The sequence below is a fragment of the Elephantulus edwardii genome, unplaced genomic scaffold (assembly GCF_000299155.1).
Source record: "Elephantulus edwardii isolate Elephantulus edwardi_28Jun2011 unplaced genomic scaffold, EleEdw1.0 scaffold00003, whole genome shotgun sequence".
NCBI classification, from domain to species: Eukaryota; Metazoa; Chordata; class Mammalia; order Macroscelidea; family Macroscelididae; genus Elephantulus; species Elephantulus edwardii.
In genome coordinates, this window is record NW_006399753.1 from 38,916,634 (window position 1) to 38,936,393 (window position 19,760).

A 19,760-nucleotide genomic window follows, 5' to 3' on the forward strand; every position below is an offset into this window, starting at 1 on the left:
CTTCAATAGCTTTTCATTTTCCATCAAAAAAATTTTGAACTCCAGAGTCTGCAATTAGGAACTCTGGTGGCCCTGTGGTAAGAACCTGCTCTGTACTCCTGAAGGCATGCATTTGAATTTACCAGCTGCTCTGCAGGAGAAGGATGGACACTCTCCTCCCATGTGATTTACTGCTTCTGCAAATCTACTGGCGGATCATCTATGAGTCAGTTTCCACTCAAGGGTGCATAATAACAAAAAGAAATCTGGTATTCGAGAGCTTTTGTGATCTCTCAGTGATTTACATTTCTAGTCTCATTTTAAAGTTGTTTTCTGCATGAGAGAAGTGAAATGAACATTTACTATAAGACATTGGGGTAGGTATTGTACAAGGCAGGTTTTTTAATCTTCATCATATCACTGTGTGAAATGTGCTATAGATGAGGAAATGGGTCAGGATGAAGTAACCAGACATAACAATCTAAAGGAAGAGTCAAATCTGACTCCAAAGTCCACAATCTCTGCCTCTTGTTTTGTTCTCTCTCTTCTGCACATGTTTTATGTCTTTCTTCTTGCTGTTTCTTCTTCTTAGAAGGTTTGTTTCTGTTCGTCTTAAATCCTGCACCCACAGTCAGAAGGAATAATTCTCACAACTGACGTCAGATCATATATTATTTCTGCTTCCCTTTTTGCTCTTTTCACATGTGACTTTAAGCTAAAATTTTTTGAACATGAAACACACAATCTAATTGGATGGGAAACAATGCAAAAGCAGTAACAGTGATCTTGTCATTATTGTATTTCTCAAACCACAACTTGTACATAGCTGTTACTTAACAACTTACAACTTAAATTCCCTTATCATTTAAGTGTATGACCCAAATGTTGGAGCACCCAATTCCCTCTTTTACTTGAATTAGCTGCTCCTTCACAAAAGATGAGGTTACGTTCTGGAATAGACATATCCATCTTTAATCCGTGAGGCATTCTTAGCCTTAGTTCCTTACAGTGAGTTTAGAAAATAGCCTGTCTTGTTGTAAAGGCTTAGACCATTTCTCATTATGTAAATTCCTTTTCAATTATTCTGCTTGATGTGGATACAGTCTATCACAGCTGTTTGCTTAGCCCTTCATAAACCTTGTTCAGCAGCTCCAACCTCACTTCCTCCATGTTCTGTTTCCTTTTATTTTTGTTCTCTGTTTTCTATACACATCAGCAATTTCTAACTTGGGCAGAGTATGAAGAGTTAACATAAAATCACAATGCTTTGAAGCTGTTATTAATATACTGAGTCATCCAAGACTCCTACTAGGCTTCATCTTGAAATGTTGTGATTATCTCTCTGACCTCTTTTCATTATGGATCTAAAATAACTCTTGAGGACTAAACGCACAGTTATTTATTACTTCCTTCATTCACATATTTGGTGCCCTGTGCCCTTGATACCAAGCTCCTTGTTGTGTCTGCTCAGGGGTCCTGAAACCTTTAGTGAGGCTAGTTGCAAGACACAGCAACTTACATGGTAATTTGTAAAAATAGCATAAGATTTATCAAACCTAAGTATGTTTCTTAGACTGTCACTTCCTGAAATCCTCATTAATTCAATTGATAGACAGCAATGTTATCTAACAATATATTACCATTAGAAAACAAGTTGTGCAATTGTTATTGTTAGGTGCTGTTGAGCTGAGAATGACTCCTAACCACCCTATGAACAACAGGCTGGTCCCTGCCCTATCCTGTGTCATCCTCATCACCTCTGACACACATGCACCCATTACTACAGTCAGTGCATCAATCTTTTGACAGTCTTCCTCTCTTTCACTGACCTGCCACCTTTCTAAGCATGATGTCCCTTTCGAAAGAATAGCCTCACCTAGCAACATGTTTAAAGTAACTGGAAGCCAAAAATTGTAGAACTTTTCAGGCTTACATAAAATCCATATTAAGTAGCCATGTTTTATGGAAACATGTAATATTGTGATTATTAGAGCCCATTGGATCAACTCAATATCAATATTATAGTGCAGTTCTATTAGGTTTTCTAGAAGCATACATTTTTTACTTCATTTGAAGCTTTTTTAAAATGTAAGACAAAATTTGTCATCAGTGTTGTTTTGTGTCATAAACCTACTTTTAATATAGGCCAAGATCCACAGGGACTGGGACATTATATGATGTGGCTGAGATTGGGTAATAATTAACAAAGCTGTGTTCCCCTTTCTCCACAGCACACACCCAGACCACATTTTCCAGCTTCCTTCCATTATAGTGACACCATATTTTATCCAAATACATGTAGGGAGAAGCAATGAGTGGCACTGACAGGCTTAGCCCACAGCCCTCAAAGACAGGAATGAGTCTATGAGCTTTTTCTGCCAACTCAACAGAGAAGTTTGAAGACACATTGAAGGATGGATCCACTAGACAGAAAGAATCCAGGCACCTAGTTTAGCTGTGTAACCTATTCAAGATGTGTTGTATATATTTCATTGTTTTAAGCCACATCAGTATTAGGTTGTTACAGAAGCTATCCCCTCCTTACTAACACTGCAGACATAGAAAGAGAAAGGTCACACAGAACATTTTTAAGCTTAAGCCTCTACTGAAGTCCTGGTTCAGTGTCATAATGGAGAAGATTCTTGGCATCTGGAAGCCAATGTGAGGGTACTTATTTCCTAATGAGAAGAATGTTGAAAATGGAGACTAAAAAAGTAGGAACAGGAGTGTGAAAGACAAACTTTGCCTTTGTACATTTTCACAAGGGGCTGTTTGCTGATTCGAGTCTTAAGTGACAATAGAGGCAGGGTGAGGTCTTTCCTAAGAAAGACCTGAAAGGAAAGTTTCTGAAGCTCACAGCTATAAATATCTGGAATCTTCAGTGGCTGTGCTGAAGATGTCGACAGTGGATTGACACTAGAATAAGAAGGAACAATAGAATTCTCTGTGATGTGCTTTTAACCTTATAAACCCGAGCTATCCAGAAGAGACATACTTCATGCTTTTAAGAGAAAAAGGTTCATGGGAAGGTTTTGTTAGGGCATCCTCAAAGGGACCTTGGTACTCAACACACCTGAATTTTTATTCCAAAAGACAGAAAGAACCATCTTACCCTTCTAATAATGTTGGGATCATTGCACTTTGCCAATTTTCCAGCAAAAAGTTGAACTCCAAAGCTTGCAAAAACAAGCATTAATGTTAACAGAAGGATGGAGACCTGAAATGAATTGATGAAATGCAAAAGGTCTTGTTAAAAACAAACAAAAACAATAACACAAAACACAAAACAAAGAGCAGTAATTTCAAGTTTAACAATGACACGAACATAACATTTTAAATGTTAGAAGATATCTGTGGTCTTTTCATGATCATTCACTTTTTTATTATAGATCATTCAATGAGCCTTACTGAAATGTCATCTAAAGAAAACAAAGAGTTTTGCTTTTTAAAGTAAAAGCATGTGGTTTTCATGTAAGGGGGGAAAATGTATTGATTTTTTTTTTCTTTCTGATTTTAAAATCAACAGGTTGCCCTATTTTATTAATAGAACCAAAAGAAATTTTTCAATAATTCTATTCTCCTCAAAATGGATTCACATCACTCTTAGCAGAGCACAGAATAGAGGTACAGATGACTGGCACTGCTTTCCCATCATTATAGATGTGATGTGCCCAGTGGCGAAAATAGATGTTAACTTACTCGTGCGCCCTCTGCTGGCTGACTCATCTTAGGCAAGAAAAGGGATAAAGGGTAAAAATACTGAGCAAATCATCAAACTGTAGAAGCTGAACAATCTAAATATATCTTTAGTACACGAACACTACACAGAAGCATCACTTAAAGAGAAACAAATATATTCTCTTTTAGAATTGATCAGCAGTCATTAGCATAGACATTAGATATTGTGTGAAATTCCTTCAATTAAAACTGGAGAAAGTCAGAGTTTAATGTCATTGGCAAAGACAAAGTGTGTGTGTGTGTGTGTGTGTGTGTGTGTGTGTGTGTGTGTGTAGATATGTATATATGTCTATGTATAGCATACATGTATATATACATTTTTATGTATATGAAATTACATATGTTAACATATATTATATTTTCAACTTGAGCATCTCCAAGCTTCTAATAATATCACAAACTGTCTTCAAAATAATTCACAATTTATTAATCTACTGCAAGTACAGCTATTTTATACCTCTGGGTATGGTTCTATAACACAAGATTTAAAAGAAGCTTATGTAAATAAATTCACGTTTTTTCCTGCAAAAAGAGGACTCACTAATAATGAATAGAATCCTGATCACTCCTTTGTAAAGCAAAGAGAGGATAACAGATTGGAATTAATGTACCTCTTACTTTCCTTTTTATCTATAAACCTGTCCCTAGAAGACTCACAATCACATTTGTAAGTATTCATGCTTGTTTGTTGAGCTTACTGTGAGCAGAGTATATCTGAAAGTTAGGGAGCTCCAGTGATTTATAGTGGTAAGGGGTTGCACTGCCAACGCTAAGGCATACTGTTCAAATCCACTAGTCATTCCATCAGAGAAACAAAGGCCATCTCCTCCTGTGCGATTTGTTGTTTTTGTTGAGAACTGTCAAGTCGGTTCTCAACATAGCTGACCCTCTAGTTTGGGTTTTCAGAGGCAGTAAATCTCCAAGAGGAGATGGTTCATCTTTCTCTCACAGAGCAATCGGTAGATTTGAACCATATATAAAAACCCACAATAGCAACCTATTGATCAGTTCTGACCCGATAGTACAACATTCTTGAATGTTATCCTTGGAAGTTGTTCTATGTTAGCACTCCAAAGATTTAGAGCCAATTCCTATGCTCTGTGTTTTAGAGGACAAACAAAATGAAAGTATGAGCCCAAACCATTCATTATTACTGACATTTGTGAAGTCTCAGAAAATCTAAATTGCTGTCAAGTTGGAACAAATTCCTAACTGACCCTCCAGGTGATTTTCAGATGCTAAAAAAATCACATGGGAGAAGACAGTGCATCTGTCACTCCAGGAGTTCTGGTGATTTCAAACTGCTAGAGAGGACCTGCCTTTTGTGTCAGCAGCTCAACTCCCTGTGGACCGCACCACCAGACAGAGCTCCTCTTATCCTTCACCTCCAGAGAGGAAAGCTTACATTCTTAGTAGAAATTACAGTCACAGGTCAGGCATTAAAGAGTTAGCAGATATTATCTTTCTGGATTCTCCTTTCATTGTGCTTTGCAGCACGCTTTGCTTTTAATTTCTTAAAAATGTTTATTGAGGCCATTACTGCAGGAAAAGGTCCTGATACCTGAGCGCTCAAGATGTGTGACCTCACCGAGGACCAGACCACAGAATTTAAGGAGGCCTTCCAGTTGTTTGACCGAACAGGTGATGGAAAGATCCTGTACAGTCAGTGTGGAGATGTAATAAGAGCCCTGGGCCAGAACCCCATCAACGCTGAGGTGCTCAAGGTCCTGGGAAACCCCAAGAGTGATGAAATGAATGTGAAGGTCCTGGATTTTGAGCACTTCCTGCCCATGCTGCAGACTGTGGCCAAGAACAAGGACCAGGGCACCTATGAGGACTATGCTGAAGGCCTTTGGGTGTTTGACAAGGAAGGGAATGGCAGTGTCATGGGCACTAAAATCGGGCATGTCCTTGTCACACTGTGTGACAGCATGACAGAGGAAGAAGTAGAGATGCTGGTGGCAGGGCATGAGGACTGCAATGGTTGTATTAACTGTGAAGAGCTCGTCCGAATGGTGCTGAATGGCGGAAGGCAGCCCTTCCTGTGTCCTCAGAGCCCGTGCCTTCTGTGTGAGACTGTATGTAGCCCTGAGAGCCGCCTAGGCTGTCACAGCTCCTTTTCCATCTTGTAGCTCTCGAATAATACTTGCCAGCACCATCCACCAAATAAACTTGCTATCTATGCCCAGAAAAGAAAATGTTCATTGAATTAAATGTCCTGAGGAACCAGACGTTTCTGTGGGTGAAATTCAAGAAAGTGTGTCTTTTTGCTGGTGCCTCAATAACCTATGACAATTAATATCATTGTAGACTTATCTTGAGAAGCAAGACTCACTTTACTCTTCACTATCTCTATAAGCGAGGGGGTAAAACATACCAAAAAAATTTCCTTGAAGCCACTGAAAAGTTCTCGAACAACCTTCCTCATCTGGGGCACCAGTTTGAATATCCTCAGGGGTCTTAGACAGCGCAAAACCATGAGGAGTTGGGCTCCTGATTCAGCAGGCACATTTTGAGGCATCCAGCAAAGAAATATCAAGCTCACCTGGAGGAGAGAAAAAAAAAATCTTGGATTAGTTCCCTTTACCACCTACTATCTACATTATCTGAGCACTAACTTGCTACAACTTTCTATTTGGCCGAGATTCCAGTTATTATTAAGTATACACAAAACTCTAAATCACTGCCATTCCCCCTTACAGCCACCCAACATTAGGTTTCTGGGGCTGTAAATCTTAACAGGAGGAGATTGCCCCTCATTTGCCTGTTCTTAAGGATAATCTCTAATGAACAGGCATCCTGAGTTTAAACTACCGAGGCTGTTGTGACCTAGTCAGTTAAGAGTTGTGCTGCGAACCCAAAGGCAGGCAATTTGAATTCACCAGCCACTCTGCAGGAAGAAGACAGGCAATCTCCTCTTGCGGATTTACAACCTCTGAAAACCAGCTCGAGTTCAGCTATGAGTCGGTTCTGATCGATGGTACATAATAACAAGTCTAAACGATGAATTCAAACTGGAGCTTTTAAAGGATACAAGGAAAAGCAAGCAGCAACATGCACAGAATATGACACAGGTGGCTCAGACTGTGCGTGTGTGTGGGCATCACTGAATTCTCCCCCTTCAGTTTACTTACTTGCTAGATGTGCAGCTGATGTTAATAGGTTTGGAATTCTTTTTATCAAGAATACAAAACCTGATATTTACTAACTTTCTTAATGAACTTAAACCATTTTTATTCTTTTACGTATTCATCCATTAAATACATATATGTGTTGTTATGCACTATCAAGTTGGAACTGATGCATAGTTAGCCCTCCAGCAGGTTTTCAGAGGTTATAAATCACATGAGAAGAGACTGCCCATCTTTCTCTTGAGCAACTGATGGATTCAAATCACATATTTTTAGGTCACCAGTGCAAATCCTTACCCCTAAGCTACCAGAATGAAAAGATCTATTACATTGAGAAAGTAGCTGTCAGAGACCTCTCCAGAGTACTGAAGAGCAATGACGCTAGTCTAGAAAATAAGGTGTGCCTGATACAGCAATCACCTGCTATGCATCGGAGAGCTAGACAATAAGGAGGGATAATAGATGGAGAACTGATGCCTTTGAGCTGCCTTGTTGGAAAAGAGTATTGAATATACCATGGACTGCTAAGAGAATGAACAGGTTTGTCCTGGAGAGGGCAAAACCAGGCTATTCCTTGGAGGCAAGGATTCTGAAGCTTCATCTGATATACTTAGGACATTTTGCAATGAGGGACCAGTCCTTGGAGAGGGATATCATGCTTGAGAAGGTAAAGAGACAGCACAAGAGATAAAGACCCTCAGTGATATGGATTGATTCAGTTACTCGGGTAATGGGAGTTGGTGTGTTAGTAACAATGAGATTGGCACAGGCTGGAGCAGGGTTTAAGGCTGTTGTACTATGAGTCATACTCACTATGAGTCATAGGTGACTTGACAGCCCATAACAACAACAATAACAACAACAACAACAACAACACACACACACACACACACACACACACACACACACACACACACACACACACTGGCTTTATTTTCATTTTCTTTGGCCTCAATTTGAACTTACATATGAGTAATTGATAATCTGACCCACAGTATGCCTCTGCCTAGTTTTGACTGCTGATACTGAGCTTCTCCAATTATTTCTTCTACAAATGTATTCAATCTGATTCCTATGCAGCCCATCAGATGAAATCCCTATGTAAAGTTGTCTTTTGTGTCTTTTAGAAAAAGTATTTGCAATGAATAAATCATTGCAAATACAAAATTAAATCCTTCTAATTCCAGCCTTATTTCTATCACCAAGCCCATATTTTCCAACCACTGTTCCATCTTCATTATTTCCTACTTCTGTATTCCAGTCATCATCATTAACGGACCCTGATTGCATGTTCTGTCAATTTCAGACTGCAAAAATTGATAAAAATTCTCAATTTCTTCCTCTTTGGTACTAAATGTAGGAGCATGTACTTGAATAATAGTCATGTTAACTGGTTTTTCTGGTATGCATATGGATATTATCCCATCATTCACAACATTGTATTTTAGGATAGAACTTAAAATTGGCTTTTTGCCTATTAATGCAATACCACACTTCTGTTTGACTGTGTGGATCATAACAAGTTGTGACTGACATTGAGAAGAATGGGAATCCTATAATACTTGATTGTGACTTATATTTGGTTCATGAGGCTGTTGTGCAAATGGAGCAGGGCAGCACTGCATGATCTGGAGTTGGCCTGTTCAACCTATATGCTAAGCAAATTATCTGAGAAGGTGGACTCTATGAAAAGGAATGTGGCTTCAGGATTGGAGGCTGACTCATTAATAACCTGTGTTAAGCAAATGACAGAACCTTGCTTGCTGAAAGTGAGGATGGCTTGAAGCACTTGTTGCAGAAGATCAAGGAATGCTGACTTCAGTATGAATTATGTCTCACTATCAAGAAGATAAAGATGCTTATTACTAGACCAGTAGGCAGTGTCTTGATGGATGGAGAAGAAATTGAAACTGTCAACAACTTCATCTTACTTGGATCCAAAATTAATACCTGTGGTACAAGCAGTCAGGAAATAAGGTGCTACATTGCACTGGGAAAATCTGCAGTTAGAGACCTTTCCAAATTATTAAGGATTAGTGATGTTAGTTTGAGGAGCAAGGTGCATCTGATTCAGGCCATAGTCTTTCTGATTACTAGCTATGCATCCAAGACCTGGACAATGAATAAGCATGGCAGAAAAAGAATTGATGCCTTTGAGCTGTGGTGTTGGAGAAGAGCACTGAACAATCCATGGACAGCCAAGAGAATGAATAGATACATTTTGGAGAGGGTGCAGCCAAAGTGCTCTTTGGAGTCAAGAATGGTGAGGCTTCACCTCACATACTTTGGACATATTGCTAGGAGGTGCTATTATTTAAAGAGACACATGATGTTGGGAAGGGTGGAGGGTCAGCAAAGGAGAGGAAGACCCTCAACCAGGTAGAATGACATGGTGACTGCTTCAATGGGCTCTTGTGTGTCAGGAAGTGTGAAGGTGGTGCAGGATAGGACTAGGTTCAGATTTTTTGTTCATAGGGATACTATGAGTTGTACTCGACTTAATGGCACCTAACAACAACAAATAAGCTTTTCTATAGCCTCACCATTGGTTTAGGCTGAATGGTCATCTGTTAAAGCTAAGTATCTGAAGGGATTAGTCTGCTTTTAACAATAAGGGCAGAGCCCTGGTGGTGCAGTGGTTAAGCCCTGGACTAGGAACAAGAAGACTGGTGTGTTAAGCCCATCCACTTGGTGGCTCTGGGAGATAAACCTGGTGACCTGAGCCCATGAAGATTACAGTGAAGAAAACCATATGGGCAGTTCCACTCCATCACACGAGACTTGACTGCACCTAACAAAAATGAATCTGCCAATCAATTATATGATAATTGGTAATTATATGATAATCGGTAATATGAGAAATGGTAATTACATGATACTGGGCCTTTTGTGTTGTTTTGCTTTTTACAGTAAGAGCCACATAAACTGTGGGATGCAAGCTATATTCATTAGTTTGTGGTGTAGTCTGCAGGGAGTTACTGCTAACACAAAGGTGGTGAAGCTTTAGCAGTGACTCCTTGGAAAAAAGATGAGCAATTACCTGTGTGATTTACAACTTCTGAAAACCTGCTGGAGGCTCAGTTATGAGACAGTTCTGATTGGATGGCAATGAAAAGGAGAGCTTATGCTTCATTCATACATAAAACTATAGTTGCTATATTTGATCTATATAACCATTCAATGAATACTTTCAATTTGTGTCTTGTATGCTATTACTCATTTGCAACTAATTTACTATTCTGCTTAAATTCTCAAATACCTAAACCTCTCTGACCCACATATCTCTAGTGCCAAAAGGCTCCCTTTGAAATGCAGAAGGTTTTACAAAATCATTTACATTTGATCCTTAGGAAAGAGCCGAAGACTTACCAGGTATATAAATATGTCCATTACACCACCAAAGTCTCTGATGACAGCAGTGGGAGTGAAAAATAAGCCATCTGCCATAATCTTCAGATTAAGCTCAATGCTCATGAATATCACAAATACATACTCAGCAATCTGAAAATGGGCAAAAAAGTCACTTTGGTCAAAACAAGTGGAAAAAGGAAGGTCAATGTTTTCCTTCTAATCCATGGGCTAAGATTTAGCAGCTGTACCTGCAAAGTAGGTGCATGCATCACTCTCCGGAAAGGGGATTCAAACATCATGGAAATGCAGGAGCAGATGGTCACAATGATCATGACCCAGTCCAGGTATGTAACCAATCCCAGCAAATCGCTGCCAAAGACCAAACACAATTGAGTATTAGGGAGAGTGTAGGAAAAGCTGCTAAGAGTAATGATGAAGATTGTCTGTGACAACTAAGATTAACATGATTTTAATCCCAACCACATTATTTCATAGCAGTGAATATTAACAGAAGAAAAGGAATTTCCACAGCACAGAATGTATATGAAAATTTCAAATGTGCATGGAAGACAGTTTGTAATGCTTACTACAGTTGATGATACTTTGTATTTTTCACAGCCCCTGTGACAGGATCTGTTTTAGATCTGTAAGAGAGGATAGACATATTCTGTAATACAAGGCATGCCACAACTTGGAGCATCAAACCAATATTCATTGCTGTCAAGTCAGAACCAACTCTGACACTGAGCTGACTATCAAGCAGGTTTTTAGAAGGCAATAAATCACATGCCCACCTTTCTGGAGGATCTGCTAGTAGCTTTGAACCCCTACGGAGGTATCATCTTTGGGTTATCTGTACAGTTCTATACAGACTACATCACAGCATTATTGTTGTGTACTGTTAAGTCAGAACTGACCCATAGCTGACCATCCAATGGGTTTTCAGAGGCAGTAAATCACACAGAAGGAAAAAGCCCATCTTTCTCCATGGAGCAGCTGGTGGATTTGAACTGCATGCCTTTGGGATTACAGTGCAGTTTCTTACCACCAGGCTCTCTTAAACACTTCAACTACCTATAGTCTCCTTTATGCCTTCTGTAAATGGCCTATCATTATCAGATATCTTAACTACATGTGGAAGACAGAGACCATTATTGAAATAATTTACAGGTTTTTAAAAAAATTTTATAATTTTGTGTGTGTACCTTCAAATCATATCTGACTGGTACAGGAGGAGATTGCTCCTCCTTCTCCAGCAGAGCATCTGGTGGATTCAAACCACGCACTTCTGGAGTTGCAGTGCAGCTTCTTGCCACTAGGCCACCAGAGCTCCCCTACAGCTGATTCTTATTAAAAACCCCCCAAAGGTTTATATTCCTCAAAAATGGAATTTGAAATCTTGCAATACCATCAGATAATTTCTGAAGTGGATTTTACAACATTAACCTTTGACTTTAACTTAAAGACACTCATCTAAGATCTTCTTGGTAGCTCAAGGATATGCTCCATAATTATTTAATTAAATGCTCTATAAATTAAATAGCGTTCTTCACCCTGTATTTAACTGCAGTGTAGCGGAATAATTTACATAGACTTTCTTAGCACAGGGACCTAACAACTCTTATTTCGCAGAAGCCATGGCCAATTTTCAGTTGTGGCTCATCTCAATTACCACCCAATCTTTGTCAGTCGTATTCAACCTGAGCTACATTACTGACAAAAGGAGAATTCCAGCACACTAAATGAAGTGGAGAATTGGCAATTACATATCCACTTGAAGGCAGCTGGTAGAATAACACCAGATGAAAAACCCAGCTTCCAAACTGCCAGTTTCTGCCTTCACTTTGTTGTGAAAACTCAGGGAAGTGTTTAATGATTGTTACCAGGTGCCTCAAATTGTGAAAGTCTTTCTAGAATGGCAGGAGAAAACCCAATAGACTGGTAATCCTAAAAGACTCATGTACTAACTGACATCCTTAAACCAAGCTTTTAATCTCCATGGACCTAAATGTATTATCCTCTGTTGCAGGAGGGGGTATACAAATGATTCCAAATGATCCCCCAGGGTCTCCTCGAGTCCTGAAATGTTATGATAGTGATTATCATATGTTACCAATTTCTAACAAAAGAGATCAATTTGAGGTCCAACTAACTAATGGAAAGTTTTAATGATTCCTATGGGATGCTTAATGACTTCAGGGTATTTACTTAAAGTTATGTTTGACGAAAATTCCATTCCATCCATTGTGTGCCTTGGTTTAATCAGTAAACCAGTTGCTATTAAGTCGATTCTGACTGATGTGCTCCACAAGGTTTTCTATAACTGATTTTTTTCAGAAGTACCTTTGTTCTGAGGAAGCTCTGGCTGGCTTGTGATAAGGCTTTGTACTGTCAACCCAAAGGAGTTGGCTGGAATTCACCAGCTGCTCCTTGTAAGAAAGACATGCCATCTCCTCCCCTATGATTTACTGCCACTAAAAAACAGCTGGAAGGTCAGCTACTAGTCACTTCTGACTCAATGGTACTTAACAACAATCTTAACTTCCTTCTGACACGCCTCTGGATGGACTTGAACTTCCAACATTTTGGTTAACAGCTATGGGTATTAGTAATTTGTACCATTTGAGGACTCCAAATACAGAGTCCTCATAATGACCAAAAGGAAGAAGATCTTCGCTTAAATGACCTGCCGTAGAGGCTGGCTCAATGAATTGCAACACAGCAGTGATTGTGAGGATGGCACAGGATTGGGCCACATTTCGTTGTGTTGTACCTGAGGTTGTTATGAGTTAGTGACCACTAACAATAGCATTTTCCCTACGTTGTTATGCACCATTGAGTCAGAATTGACCCACAGCTGACCCTCCAGTAGGTCTTCAGAGGCAATAAATGGCACAGGAGGAGATTGCCCATTTGGGTATCAACTTAAAGTTACGTGGTTCCAAACTACCAGCTGTTCCATGGGAGAAAGAAGGGTGATCTCCTCCCATGTGATTTGCTACCTTTGAAAACCTGATGGAGGCTCAGCTATGGGTCTGTTCTGCCTTGACGCTACACAACAACAGGCTATCAGAGATCCTTAACAACAACAACAACGTAGTTTACCATATTATAGTGTTGTTGTTGCTGTTGATTGCCTTCAAGTCGAGCATGACTTATAGCAACCCTATGCACAAAAGGCCTGAATCCCCTTTACAACTATCAACATTTATCAAAGTTTATAGAGTTTCTGGAGGCATGTTATTTAGGAAGTGGATACCACTCCTGCTTTCAATGGTTTCTCATATATTTCTTCATTGTTGACTGGAATAGAAACAATGACTATTGGATATTCTTCCCACAGCAGCTGAAAGCAAAAGAAGTAACCATTTTCCCGCCTTCTTGATATTACATCAGAATAATCCAATTGGGATGCTTTGACCATAAAGAAACTACACATCTAAAAGAAAAGGTGGGCCTTCTCTTTGCCAGGCCATTTAGTCTACTATTGTTTCAGAATTTCCAGTCAAAAGCATGGAATTAATAACAATGATAAAAATGTATAGATCCAACTGTAAAAATGAACAGATAAAAATGGCTGCTAAGGGCTTTACAAACCAGCGTTTTCTATAAATGTTAACTAATTGCAACCTTTGTTTGTTTTCCACCTGGCCTGCCACTCCACAAAGAGGAGCAGCATGATTAATTAGCCCACAGTTTATTTTGTGACCCCATTAGGATTTACACGTTCCTCCTTCTTCTTATGACAACCTCCCCCTGCTGTTTGCACAGTGCAGGCTAAACACCTGGCTGGAATTAAGGACACTTACGCATTGAAGCGTGCTCGGACCACCACCCGGCAAAAGTTTCTGAATCTGTGCTCTCGGCCAACGATGAAAAGTGGTTTGTCAAAGTACGGGTGGTTCTCTCTCAGTTCCTCTTCTTGAACTTTCCTTAGAGGAGATGGGGGTGGGAACAGAGAAGGATGGGCAGAAAAGTAAGATTGTGGGGAAATGTTGCTGTTCTAAAATGAGAGTCCTGGAGCATGGCAGTATCTGTACCTTTTCATTTCCGCTTGTTCCTTTTTTTCCTGGATCATCTTTATCTCACTATCTTCTCTTTGTGCATTTCGGTATCTCACTGTGTTGGAATGCTAGAAAGAAATTTACAGGGGCATGTTACAAGGGGAGTATTGTCTTTCTTAAGGCCAAAGATAATTATCATTTAAAAACATTAAAATCAGTATCTTTATTTTATATATATTTAAAGACCACAGTCACCTCATAAAGATTGTTTGTCCACGTTGTTGTAAAGTATATAACCAAGAAAATTCAACTATATGTGTGTGTGTGTATATATGTATACACACACACACATACACACACACACACATTACATATATATGTATATAGTTGTTATTATACACCATTGAATCAGAACTGACCCATACCTGACCCCCCAGCAGGTTTGCAGAGGCAGTTAATAGCACAGGAAGAGATTGCCCATCCTGCTCCTGCAGAATATATATGTTGTTGTTATGTGCCATCGAGTCGCTTGTGACTCATAGTAACCCTATGTAAAAGAGCCGTAAACTTGCTCTATCCTGTGCCAACCTCATTGTCTCTGACACCCCTACTCCCACTACTCCAATCACTGTATTGATCCATCTCATCGAGGGCCTTCTCTCTCCTGTGCTGTCCCTCCACTCTCCCAAACATGATGTCCCTCTACAAGAACTGGTCCCTTCTTGCAACATGCCCAAGTATGTCAGACGAAGCTTCAGAATCCTTGACTCCAATGAGCAGCCTGGCTTCACGCTCTCCAGGACGAACCTGTTTGTTCTCCTAGCAGTCCATGGGATATTTGATACTCTTCTCCAGTGCCACAGCTCAAATGTATCAATTCTCTGTCTATCATCCCTATTCACTGTCCAATTCTCTGATGCATAGCACGTAACTGTGAAGACTATAGCCTGGATCAGGCACATCTTAGTCTCCAGCCTGAAATTGTAGCTTTTCTGTACTTTTGAGAGGTACCTGACAGCTGATCTCCCAATGCAATTCATTTCTTAGTTTCCTGGCTGCTGGTACCAAGAGTGTTGACTGTGGAGCCAAGCGAGCTAAAACTGTTAACCATTTCAATGCCTTCACCATTTATACTGATGCTGTCCATTGGCCCAGTGGTGATAATCTTTCTTTGCTTGATGTTGAACTTCAAACTGTATTGCAGGCTGCAGTCCTCGACCTTCTGCAGCAAGCGCTTCAGGTCCTCTTGGGTTTCAGCAAGCAGGGTGTGTCAATTGCATAACGCAGGTTGCTGATGAATCTTCCTCCAATCCTGATGCCACATTCCTCCTTGTACAGCCTAGCATTGTGAATGATCTGTTCTGCATACAGATTAAAAAGGTATGGTGACAGAATATATCCCTGGCAGACACCTTTCCGGATTTTGAACCATGCAGTGTCCTTGCTCTGTTCTGACGACTGCCTCTTGGTCCAAGTATAGGTTTTGGATAAGCACAATCAAATGTTCTGGGATTCCCAGTCTTCTCAGAGTCAGCCATAGCTTGTTATAATCCACACAGTCAAAAGCCTTTGCATAGTCAATGAAGCAGAGATAGACATTCCTCTGGTACTTTCTGCTTTCTGCCAAGATCCATCTAACACTTGCAATGATATCTCTAATGCTACAGCCTTTTAGGGAACTAGGGAGCTCTGGTGGCATATTCCGTATGGAGTAGCACTGTTAATGCAAAGGCTGCACCTCTCTGGTAGTTCAAATACACTAGTGGTTCCATGGGAGGGAGAGGGCCAATCTTCTTTTGTGAAATTCTTAGAAACTCAATGGAGGATCTGTTATGAGCCAGTCTGACTTGATGATAGAGTTTAGTAACAGCTTCATTAAACTATTTTTTCTAGGAGATAATAAATCAAAAAAGTATACTGGAAGATGTTTGATGCTCAGCTTTAAAATGAAACAGTGATGATGGATAACATGGATATTAATTTTAGACAGGCAGGTGAAGGAAGGACGTCTCAATTTGGAGGTGTTATCTGTAAAAGAAGAACCCTTTGTGGGAAACACTTAAACATCAAGTTTGAGTTTTGAACTTAAACATCCTCTAAGCAGGATAAAGACCAGGGGATCTGCTCCTGTAAAGATTATAGCTGAGGAAACCCTTTGGAGACTTTTATAGAAATATGTATCTTCTATACTTTGAAATAAATAGGAAAAAATGAAATCTTTAAATTTTTTTCCTCCTATGAACAAAATAAATTAGGAGACATTTCTTACAAAATTAGCAAAATTTCATGACATTTTGCTATGGCACATCAATTTTTTCTTTCGGAGTCAGTGAGATTGACACAGGACAGAGCAGAGTTTAGGGCTGTTGTCACTATGAATCACAAGTGACTCAATGGCACATAACAATAACAACAACAATAGCCCAAAAGTTGGGTTTCTGTAATGGTTAGAATTCACCAATGGCTCTGAGGGAGAAGGATGGATAATTTTTCCTGTGATTTACAATCTATGAAAGCCTGTTGGAGGATAAGCTATGAGTCAGATCTGACTTGATAATAATTAGAGAGAGGTAAGAGAGAGTGAAAGCAATTATAGTGTGCAAAATCCAAAACAACTCAAAAAAATTTAAAGAAATAAAGTTAATGTTGAACAAAAATAAATTCCAAATGCTTTGCTAACTTCTTGTGAAGCCTCCTTGGCTTTGACCATTTGAGACTCTGCTTTCTTAGCCATGTTAGCCAGATTTAACTGAAGGTCTATATTTTAAGTGGGGGCTCACTGTGATAATTATTTAATATGTACTTTCCAATTTTCTTAATGGTAAGTTAAGCATACTAACACCCATTGGCTAATGACATCCAAGCTTGAAATTTTTAATTGTGAAGTTTTCATATTATGGTTTTAGCCTAAAAGTTCTTTTTTTTTTTTTAACCATTGCAGTGACTATCCTCTAGTTTTCAGCTACCTTAACTAGAGACACATTATTTTGCAAATCAGCACGATCTTGAAAATCATCAACAGCTGTGGAACTAGGATAAGAGATAGAGTGCTTCCCACACTGGACAGGAAGACTTGAGGTGAGCAAGACTTGCGGTGGCAAGACTTGAGGGAGATTGGAACTGTGCCAGCAAGATTCTAGAAGTGACGCACTGGTGATGATGGTGCAAAGATGTGGCATTGCTGTGGGAAAACTGTGGCAAGATGTGACCTGAGGCTTCTTATATTTGTGCTGTCCACAGTTAAAGGTTTTGCTATTCTTGCCTTTGATGAAGGAAGGAAAAGCTGCTTGCTTGAAACCAGAGTCTGGTTTGTACCTTGGAATGGTTTGGCTAAAACCTATATTTGTATTGGGTGATATTCTTTGCCTCCCCCACTCTTCAGCTTGCTTCCCTAATAAAGTCCACTCTCAGTACTACAATTGTGAGTCTTTGAGTCAACAAAGAATAAACAAACCTCTTGCTGTTGGTGCAGCTCTGTAGGTATCAGGGGGCTAAGATAAGGGCTCTTTAACTGATTTCTGCTTAAGACAGTGAGAGGCTATGCTATTCTTACTTTCTCGGGCCTTTTTTTGAGAGATACTCATGGCTCTGTACCTCTATGTCCCATTTTCTGTTCTTCTTAAACACAAATAATAACTAGGAACAAATAACAACTTTTTACAAGAAGTAAACTTAAGACTGTTCCTCACAATTTTCACATGGTTTGTTCAATTAGCCTCATTTGGGTTTCTGTGATAATGAAGAAGGGTATGCTGATTAGTGTTTTTAAAATTTAACACCCCCAAGTCTCCATCTTTGACTTCTTTATTTTTCTGTAAAGTTCAAATCAAACTTGTTGAGCAATGAGGAGATCATAGAAAATAGAAATCTCTCCCAGATACTGTATTATCTATGTATTTACTTGAATATTATCTATCTCTTTCACTAAAATGGGAAGTCTATATAGGTAGACGTGTTGTCTTATTTGCTCATGACTACATAGCATTTAGAACAAGACCTGACCCATAATAGACCCTTGGTAAATAATTCATTGGGTGATTGAATGGATAAATTAAAGATCTAAATTTAAAAGCAAACAAATTAGTGGGGAATACTATGCAGCAATTAACAGAAAAAATTCTTATAGAAATTAAATTTTATATTCTAGTATTCAAAGCACAGAAATCATAGAAACTAGATATTAATTTGAGAATATTTGGAATTTAATCAATATCCAAAGATAATGATATCAATCATTCCTTCAAAATATTTCAAAACTAGTTTTAGTTTCAATCAAGTTTGAGTGACATGTCACTTTTGAGTTGTTATTGTTATTGCTAAGTGAGTAGTAGATGACTCATAACAACCCTATGAAAGAAAGATCTGAACATTTGTATAACTTTCATCTTTTCTCCAAGTTCATAGGGTTTCTGGAGGCAAGCTATTTTGGAAGCGGATGCCACTCCTGTTTCCAAGCTTGTTTTGATCAGGGAGCTCCACGAAGCATTGCCCACTGTGGGTGACTATTATTACATTTGACACATCATGGTCATGGTGTTCTATTTTAAATAAGGCATTGTTTTATGTGACATGACCATTGTCCTATAGCTACAGATACTTTTCTGTACTTGTCCATTTAATCTATTTCCTGAGTCACATTCATATAAAGTCTTAAGGAGATTTAAAAAAAAAAAAGTTACAGAAAGACCCAGGAATTGGCATTGTTAAATGATCATTTAAATACATTTTCATAATCAAGTTCCCCAAATTCAAACCATTCCTTACAACTTACATCTTGGGTCAGTGTTTCAAGAGATTTTCCTCTGCTGATCCTTTGGCTGTTAGAACCATGTCGTAATGACCTGAAGTAATTAAAACCAACTGGTAAACAAAACGCAAGACTAGACTTTTAAGCAGTGACTATTTTAAATTGAAGACTTCTCAATTTTTCTCATACAGTATCAATAATGCTTGTACTTCATATCACAAAAACTCACCATCTATTCAAATATCTTGATTTCATCTAAAGAAATTCTAATCATATTCATCAGATCTTAACAGATGAGAATTTAGCAATGCTGAAAAGTAGGCGCTGTGAGTCTAGACTGTCCTATTCGAATCTGATTGTGAGTTTCATTATTTTATCACTGGGATACATACCATAGTTCTTCACTCCTACCTAGCCACTAACCAGGGCTTCCAGCTCAGATTGTGTGTGTGAGCACCTCCTGTGGCATTCCTTCCCTCGGTTTCTCTGAAGCCTCATCTCCCTGGTGTATTTACCTGCGCTCTTGACGGATATGATGCTGCACGCTGAGAATTGACCTTTCCTTTGCTGGCTGCCCCTCAAATGATCCGCTCAGCATGCGTTGTCGAGTGCAAGCCCTGGAAGAAAAAATAATGGAGCCCCAGATAAATACATGATTTGTACACTTGGGATGAATAATACATAACTGCTCATTACTCTGATCATTTTTAAGGAAATGCCAATGGTAAGGCAAAACACAGCAAACTGCACATAACTGTAAAGGAAAATGAGTTTTAGTCAAGAACACTTACAAAGCAAAACTGTCACTGC

At 39.1% G+C, this 19,760-nt stretch overlaps 1 protein-coding gene across 1 annotated transcript in view; it reads right to left on the minus strand.

Moving 5' to 3' along the window:
• The window catches only part of NALCN (sodium leak channel, non-selective), a 600,265-nt gene that overhangs the window by 82,826 nt on the left and 497,679 nt on the right, over positions 1-19,760 (minus strand). The window contains exons 19-27 of the mRNA XM_006879390.1: positions 19,466-19,567; positions 18,975-19,044; positions 14,240-14,331; positions 14,009-14,131; positions 10,787-10,843; positions 10,448-10,568; positions 10,218-10,349; positions 6,095-6,262; positions 3,092-3,196 (exon numbers count right to left, since the gene is read on the minus strand). Coding sequence (XP_006879452.1) covers positions 3,092-3,196; positions 6,095-6,262; positions 10,218-10,349; positions 10,448-10,568; positions 10,787-10,843; positions 14,009-14,131; positions 14,240-14,331; positions 18,975-19,044; positions 19,466-19,567 — 970 coding nt within the window. The remainder of the gene's footprint in view (positions 1-3,091; positions 3,197-6,094; positions 6,263-10,217; positions 10,350-10,447; positions 10,569-10,786; positions 10,844-14,008; positions 14,132-14,239; positions 14,332-18,974; positions 19,045-19,465; positions 19,568-19,760) is intronic.